The 8,824-nt window shown below is 43.3% G+C and overlaps 1 protein-coding gene across 2 annotated transcripts in view; it reads right to left on the bottom strand.

The window, feature by feature from the left end:
* Window positions 1-350: 350 nt before the first annotated feature.
* Window positions 351-8,824, bottom strand: part of SC5D (sterol-C5-desaturase) — a 66,899-nt gene continuing 58,425 nt past the window's right edge. For both annotated transcript variants that reach the window (XM_078682318.1, XM_078682319.1), the window contains exon 5: window positions 351-1,709. In XM_078682318.1, the coding sequence (XP_078538444.1) occupies window positions 1,278-1,709 (432 nt within the window). In that variant the 3' untranslated portion in view covers window positions 351-1,277. The remainder of the gene's footprint in view (window positions 1,710-8,824) is intronic.

The following is an 8,824-nucleotide window of genomic DNA, read 5'->3' as shown; positions in this document are numbered from 1 at the left end:
TTGATTTGGGGTTACACCATTGACCAGACTCTAATAGAGCTCATGGTAGTGCCATGGTACTGTGTTCTGGTCGTGTTCTAGATTAAATGGCTATATTGTACTCACTGAGATGTGAAAGTATGATGATGGTGTATAAGGGTTACAGCATATTGTCTTACAAACCGCTTTCTCTATAAGAGATTAGATGAACCAACATATTCATCAAAATAAGGTTTAGTCAAGCATTAAGAAATTGAAAACAGCTCATACGTGGTGAACATACTAGCCTAAACTGGTGTTGAATAAGGCCCATAAATTTAGATTGGATTCCGTCACTCCTGAGAAAATAAAGCAACACTAGTTTCAAGTGATCAAATTCACTACTTTTATCTATTCTTGTTTATTGGCACAATTATAACAAAAATGCAACACATAAAATAACACATAAATCAGCACCGCATAATAAAAAATTCGGCTTTCCATAGTCATTCAGTTCGGACACTGTTTTCCACGTAGTGTAAGACTTAGTTACAGAACCATTAAATGAACAAGTGCAATATGCACAAATAACACTTTGCCTTACATTGCACTGTTAAATTACCAGCACAACTTGTATTAAGTTGCAATATGCAAGTGAAAAAAATATTTTTCAGGTAACTGTACGTTTAAGAAATCGTAGTTCAAATTTCCAAATAGGGCAAAGCATGTTAGTACCTTTATTATGTTCTTTAAGGGAAAAGTGGAATTTACTGGCAATGAATGTGTATCATTTTGTTTTCTTTGGGAATCTGTACAGTAATATACCTCCTCAAATTAAGTTAGCATCCACGGCACTAGACTGGTTTTGCCAGCACTGAAAAAACTAAAGACTTCACATTGCATGTTGACTCAAGTGCCTAGCCCACACAATTTTAAATAGGTCAATTGTATAATTGTCACAAAAACAACAATAGGAAATCAAGGGATAATTTTATTAGAAAAAATATACTTCCTACTATTCCAGTATTTTTGTTTCAACCACCTGCATGAAAAAGTATTCAAAAAGGGATAGACGGATCAAAATGTACACCATTTTAAAATCTTCGAAGACAGAAGAACTTTAATGCTGATGGATGGCAGGCTCAGCTTTCCCAAGTAATTGTTCTAACCCTCTGTAATGCGGTGTTGGCCAGGGTACAAAGGCAGCACAGTCACTTCAAAACCAAATGCATAATATTTGTGGATGAATTAAGCCTTTAGGTGTAGATGAGTGCTGGAATAGTTTATCAAAAGGCATTATCCAGTAGTAGTAAAGAAAATTATTTATTTTTCCCATTTTCATGACAATTGGAATTTTTGTTCGACTCGCTTTCTTCTCTCAACTTCCTCAAAAGATCGTGTGGTCCTTTCCCTTCGAAGGATGATGGGTTTTTGTATGAGCCGCCAATCTTATCCCACAGTGTGAAGTACTGACCGTAGTTGTAATCAAAATACAAGTGATGATCTGTATGGTGAGCAGAGCCATTTATGACCTCCTTTAGGAATTTTGGGACACGATAATCACCATCATGAATTGACACTGTCCAGATATTGACAAATATGTACAGACCCAAGTACACAACCTTGTGCAAAGGGAAGATGAATGGGTATATGTGATAGGGTATACTTTGGAGGAAGCCATCAATTGGGTGGAACGCATGACTTGCAAACGGGGAAGCCACTTTCCAGACGTGGTGGGGCTTGTGAAGACGCTGCAAGAGGATACAAATATTGAAAATATCATTATAAAAAGGACAGAATCAGCAAGAAAGTAGCATTTCAGTATTGGTTTAAAAACATGCCCTATATCGGAGTTAACTATAGTGCAGATAGTGAAGATTAGATGAGTTCAAAGATTAAACCATACATGATTTTATGTGGGATACATATATATATATATATATATATATATATATATATATATTTGCTTTTAGGCAATCTGTTTTGGATAAATGAATTCCGAGAAACCAACTTTAATGTACAGATGAATAAATTATTTTGCTAGCTACGCGATTTCTTAGATGAAATATAGATGCAAAATGTTGTAATCTTATGGGGACCTAAAAGCAATGGGGCATTAAGTAAAGTCAAATGGAAAAAGAAATTAGAAAAATAAAGATGGCTACGATTTACAAAATATAAATACTAAGAATTTAGAGATGCATCAAAAGAAATAAACTTTCAGGGATAAAGAACATTAATCAGTAAATTAATATAACTGTATTTCTGTTAGGAAATCACAAGGGTGCCAAAAACTGTTAGGTTCACAATCGAACTGCCAAGTCCTCCCTGGACCGGAAACAAGCATCCTGGTACCAGGTTCGGGGTATCAGAAAGCTTGCTTGAATCCAGTGGCACAGCACACAAGGGACCCATGTCTGGGCACACCCTTGGCCACTTAGGGCGAACATAGCAAACAAAACTAGATGATGGACAGAGTGCTGAAACTTTTCAAACACTCACCCCCAGTCAAGAGATTTGAGTTAAATCCATGTTTCTTTTGCTCACTATGCCACCTCAAATTGGACCCATCCATATACATATCAGTCTTGACTCTGATCCTCATGGGAACATTCGAGCCCAAACTGTCAGGCCAGGTCCTCCCTGAACCAGAACACATGCAACTCATGACTAGTTACTCTGCATCCTCCTTTTGACGAGTGTGACTACCATCATCTAACTGGACTGCTGAGGATGGAATCTGGTAGCAGCGACAAGATATAGCAGCAAATCTTTTTACTTGACACCTGAGAGGTAAAGCTACCTACTGTCCTTGCCTGTATTTTACAATTAGTCTGCCAGTCTCTGGCAATCTAACCCTTTGCTCTTTCCACATGGGACATGGAAGCCTCTGGTGTATGTGTTATCTAGGTGTGTAGAGGCTGTAGATTGAGTATATCTCCTACATGTGGCTGTGGCTACACAGAAATTTAGTTTAATTTCCTGAAACCCAAGTGGTGACTAAGTCGGAAGTTGGAGAGAACATCAAACAGCAATGGGAATTGTAGGGCTCATCCAGGAGATTCCCAATATATTTTGTATGGGACTAGGCACTGGGGTGTGGAGGAAAAGAGGCAGAGGGTCCTTCAGAAGTTTAGGGAAACTCTTCCACTATTCTTGATCCATTCTTTCCTCGAAGGGCTACCATCACAGGTTAACAAGTAGTTAAGTGTGGCAGCTTCTTCTTCTTCTTTAGTGCCCTTCTTTTGATTTCTTCCCTGACAGGAGACTCTGTACCTCACTCCACCTTCATGCTACACCACAAAGACAAAAAGTGAGGATGGATCAGTCTGGGAAGAATACGCAGCAGACAGGAATTGTCCAACACCAGTTCCATGACTGGACTTTTTGGCTACACAAATGCTTGCATTCTTAGTATATAGATGGGACATAAAATTCCAGCTAGTGGTGAGGTCTAGAAGATCTGGGCATGCTCGCAGTGAGTGAAACTGGAGTGCCGGTCACTTAGATCGCTCGAGAGAATGAACCTTGTGCTTGGTGGTTTTTCCTGCTAAAGAACTAGAGCAACAAGAAGTGAGGGGCACTAAGAGCATTTCAACTGCACTCCAGGGTTCTCAACTGATGAGCCTGAATGCTGATGGCAGTGCTGTGCCAGGCAGGGAGACGTCCCCCACTGAATATATCTACTGATGCCTCACCATCAACTCTGTGGCCCAAGATGGGCCCCTAGCTCTGTTCATGTGGTGGGTTTGTGCCTGAAATTTGACTTTGTTGTCCATAATATTCTTAAATGGGGGGCTCGGACCTTAAGAACACCACATTGACATTTCAGCCCATTACTGATTATCTTAAATCATACTGCTTAATCGGGAGCAGAATAGCAAACATTATTAACTTTTTGTACAGCTGGGATAGAATTCCTGATGTCAGGGAAAAATAATATAATATAATTTAAGGGTGCTGTAACTTTCAAGGCACTTGTTCATAGGTATATACTTTATCTTGCCCCTACAGGCACAGGGCAAGGTCTCCATATTTGGAATAAATAGAAGAGAAATTAGGCACTCTTGAATTGTCCTATTTGTTTTTAGATAAAAAGATTCTGAAAGTAATCCATCCGCTTTTTGGTATGGTGGCATTACTTTAGCAACAAAATCATTACCTAGGTTCCCTTTCACCATCGGCATCTGCAGGAAGACCCATGAGACCAATGGTGAATTTGGGACTGCTGACTGGTTTATGAAAGGAACTAGAAATCTTGTATTGTAACTAGAAAAATTATTTTAAGATATTTGTTTGGCAAGGATGTATTAGTAGCCATAAATGTTTTCTCAACCTGCTGGCAATGACCAACAGGTTGAAAATTCCTAAAAAATGCATTCAGAAGTGAAATAGGCCTCTAGCCGGAACTATTTTGGCAAGAAATGCGGAGCCAATTATCATATGTATGTCGATTTAATATTTTGGAGTAAACAGCTGGTGTCTGTAATTCATCAGTTTCTTTCAGTATTTTCAAGGACACAAACAAGCTCTCCTCAAGCATTCCTCTCTCTGTGGAAGAGAGGCCTGGGAGGGGGCGACATTCCAAATGCTGATTATATAATGGTTTTCTCCTGGGAATAAAGATCAATGTACAAATCTTTTTTTTTTAAAATCTATTAGGTTTGCTTCATTGGTGGGAGTGTCTCAACTCTTAGGCCCTTATTCTGTGCCGGGAGGAGCTGTTTCATTGTGAATGCTACCCCGGTCAAATTAGAGTTTTACTTGGTAGGGGGAAGGCAACCAGTAAACCCAAAAGTGTTTCAGCGCACGTTTTTTCTCCAGTTGAATGCAGGAGGCAAATGTGTGCACGGCAGGGAACTGCATGTGTTCTGGACCCACACAGAATTTTACCCATCTCCAACAGTACCAGCTACCCAGCAATATTGGAAGGCAATTCTAGTCATATTTCTGGATTTTGGCCTCATGTAGGACTTTTGGCAATTGGTATTAACGTGACCCTTTTCTCATATTTTGCACGTTTTGCAAAGAGATAGTCTTGTTCTGAATATGCTGTTGTTTAAATGGGCAGACATTTTTATTAAACTGCCATATATGCTCACATGCATTGTCTCACAGAGAGTTTCAAAGTTAGCAATGCTCTATCAATTTTCACTAAAATAGTATCTAGGGGCTTTCTCAATTTGTGAAATGTACCTCTGGTCTGTAAGGTTGTTACCATTCAATAAACAATAAAATAGCACTGTAGGAAGCATTGAGCACTGTTAGGATGACACATCACTAACACGACAAAACAGCAAATTACGTAGAACAGAATATTCATCCTATTTGCATGATTTACAAGAAAAATAATACAAGCTGTAGAAAATGCTTGAAAGACAGTTGCTTACAGCACTGTAAATGATCTATTCCGGAATGGAATAATGATATGCAGGGGTATTTGAACCTAAACAACCCAAACACTTGACTAACAACCATGAGGAAGGGTAGGGTGAAGAACAAGTGGGGAACCTCAAGGGGGTTTAGTGGTAGCAAAGTAGGCATCAAGCGTATCCCACAAGGGTCTATGTTGGGATTTCCATCGTGAAGTGCGATATTGTCTGCCCCTCGTATGTGTGCAATCCATTTCAACCAAGATTTGAAAGGGGTGGTAGCAGTGTCCTGCCAGGTAGTTACTATAGACCTGCATGCAGCGGTTAATAGGATGTCCAATAATAGAGCATCATTGGATGAGCCCACCTGGGGGTCCAGAAAGTCCTTGATGAGAGAACTAAAACCCCGGTTAAGCTGAAAGTAGAATAGTGTCAATAGAAAATCAAAGCTCCTGTGTCAAAATACAGTAACTGAACGGCAGTGGAAAGGAAGGTGTGGTAAGTCACGGACTTCCTCTTTGCAGTCCAACAGATTCGATTGTCCTTTAGGGATAGTTTGTGGAGTCCAGTATGACCTGGTAGAAGCTAGTATATGGTTTGGGGTAAGACAGGGATGATTTTTGTAGGAGACAACCGATTTCCAAATCAGAGACCCTTCTTCTTAGGAAATGGATATATATTTGTCGCATTTACACTGTGTGGCAAGGTTTTAAAGTGTGAAGATAAATTGTAAGAGTCTGTAAAATTTTAAAACCTTGTGGCCAGATTTGTTGGTTAAGTTGATGAGTGAAGGTAAGGAAGGATCTTGTAAGGAGGCTTTATGTTAGAAATGGGATTTCTGGTTGGCTAGGGCTTGCACCTTAGTCAGGCAGAAACCACCACTCTAGTCAGGGCAAGGAGTTATACGCTGAAGATAACCCCTGCTCACCTCCTTGGTAGCTTGGCACGAGCAGTCAGCTTATCCCAGAGGCAATGTGTAAAGCGTTTGCGCAACACACACACACAGGAGGAACACACTAGGCACACCGCAAAAGAAACTCCACACAAGGTTATATAAAAAATAGCCTTTGTATTATCCAAATCACATTAGAATCATAATCACACAATATGCACTGTGCCAACTGGCACCAGGTAGTAATTTACAGGGGATTATATACATGACTGGGCAAACCGGGCCACTGTTGGAACCATCACAAAGCACGAGTAGTAAGAATACCACAACCAGTAACTACTGGCAAAATACTGTACTGAGTGGAACCATATTATGCATAAACACATTAGGCATACATCTCATCACAATAAGCATAAGTCATGAACATCAAAATAAGGGTAGTCAGTAACCATTAGCTAGTACTGCCCCTGGCACAACACATTATGCCTAAACCTCATTAGTGCACCTTAGGAACTACAAGCAGTGTGCACCCGGGTACAGTAGAAATACTGCTAGAAAAAGTATCACCACACATGTAAAACAGAACACAGTCACATTATGGCCCCTTTTAACATAGGGGCGGCCATCAGGCTGACTGGCCTCAACTTCAGGGGTCGCTCCTGGTGTTCCCGCAATGCTCTTGTCCCCTGAGGCAAGGTTCCCCAGCGGGGGCCCTGTTCTGGGCTCACCCTGCAATGCCCTTCCCAAACGAGGTATAAGCTGAAATAATTAGCCGGTCATAGGGCCCGGCACCCAGCACCAATTTTCCCGGTGCTTCCGATCTGTTCAGCCGGATCGGGTCCTCCATCGAGGTTTCTCTTCCATCCGGGCTGCTGAACAGAAAAGACGGGACACCCTGGAGCACAGACACTGACTTGATCTCCCTTCCCCCGAAAACAACCCTCAGCTGGTTCACCCACAGGGCTGCCGGCCTCCTGGAGCGATCTCCCTCGCCCGGTCTGGCTGCTTTTTTGTCGCTGCGGGATCGAGGCACAGCCTTCCTCGTCGGCTCTGCCTCTCTCCCACTGTGCCTGGGAGTTCCTCTCTGGACTCCTCTGGACACGGCAACGCAGGGTAGGCTCTCGCAGCCTCAACAGACTGCCGACAACCAGCTAGAGAAGACACACAGGGCTCTCCTTTCCCTCACGGGAGCCCTACCCACAATCAGGCTCCCACAGAGCCTGACTTCCTCTACGGCCTCCACTCTCTGCCTTGTGGTTGGCTATTCTTTACATGCCAACCCACCCACAACCAGGCAATGGGCACCTGGCTTCCTGGTCGCGTTGGTGGCTGCTTTTGTCGATTTCCAGCTTCCTTGTCAGCAATACAGAGCAAAGCCTCCGCAACTCCTTGGTGCAGGTATGGCTGCCCCACGCCCCAACACAGTCATGCGTTGCTCACGGCACCACTCGAGGAGAAGACCAGGCCATCTCCTCACGGCGCGAATGCAGACTGCGCCCTGGAATGTTGAGCCCACTTCCAGGGCTCAAAGGCAAAAAGTTAATCACTGCAAATCACTCTCCCTCAAGTCTGGGCAGTATCTTTCCCACGCAGAGTGCGCTTTTCAGGGCAATGGCCCCATCAGGCAGGAGGGGTAATCCAGTGCTGCCACTCTCTAAGTTCAAGGTTACCAGGGCAGAGCTGGGCACAGGCAGGCCAACATGTAAGGACCCTCAGGAAGCAGCATCTGGGTCCCACGGTGGTTCCTCCTGTTCCCAAGCAGTCCTTCGCCCCAGCACAGGTCCCAGCAAGCACAAAAAGAACAACACACATGGGGTCACAACCCCAATATGTATACTACATTCTTTCTTTGTTCTGCCCTTGGCATAGGGCTGTGTGAACCAGTCCCAACTGGTTCTGGGAGGTTTTGGAGCACTCTGTTTACAGGGCTCCTCTTCCCTATTGTCAAGTGGGGGCTCGGTCATCAGACCACCACGGGGAGGGGGATCCAGCATTCACCCAGCAGGCACAGACCTATTCAGGGTCAGGGGACTACTCCTCCCACTACTCCAAATGCAGATCCCCTATTCTGCCTAGCGCTGACTCACCCTGGCCTCCCTGGAGCCACACACACCTCACCAGCCCCTGCCACTCCAGAGTCAGACATGCAATCCACATCAGGCATGCAGACACATAGCACACAGAAATGGCAACTTCTAAAAGTGGCATTTCTAAAATAGTGATAAAAAATCTGCGCACGCCTTTGAGCAGCATTTATCATTACTATTCCAACCATAACAAACTTGACCACGCTGCTCCTCTCATATCAGGAATTACCACTAGAACACTTATCAAGGAATCCCCAATGTATTCCTATGTGAGGTCAGACTCACAGCAGCAAGAAACCAAAATGCCTGCTTGTCACTACCAGGACATGTCACACACTTAAGGTACATGTCCTACCTTTTACCTACAATGCACCCACCCTGCCCATATTGCTAGCTAGGGCCTAACTTAAGGGTGACTGACATAGTAAAAGGGAGGTCACAGATATGGAGCAAACTTTAGGTGCCACGTCACATAGACAGTAAAACTGTGTGCACAGGCCCAGCAAAGGCAGAGG

This window comes from Lissotriton helveticus, chromosome 3_1 (assembly GCF_964261635.1).
Source record: "Lissotriton helveticus chromosome 3_1, aLisHel1.1, whole genome shotgun sequence".
Classification (NCBI taxonomy): domain Eukaryota; kingdom Metazoa; phylum Chordata; class Amphibia; order Caudata; family Salamandridae; genus Lissotriton; species Lissotriton helveticus.
The sequence above is the reverse complement of the archived record's forward strand: the minus strand, read 5'-3'. Positions and strand labels throughout refer to the sequence as shown.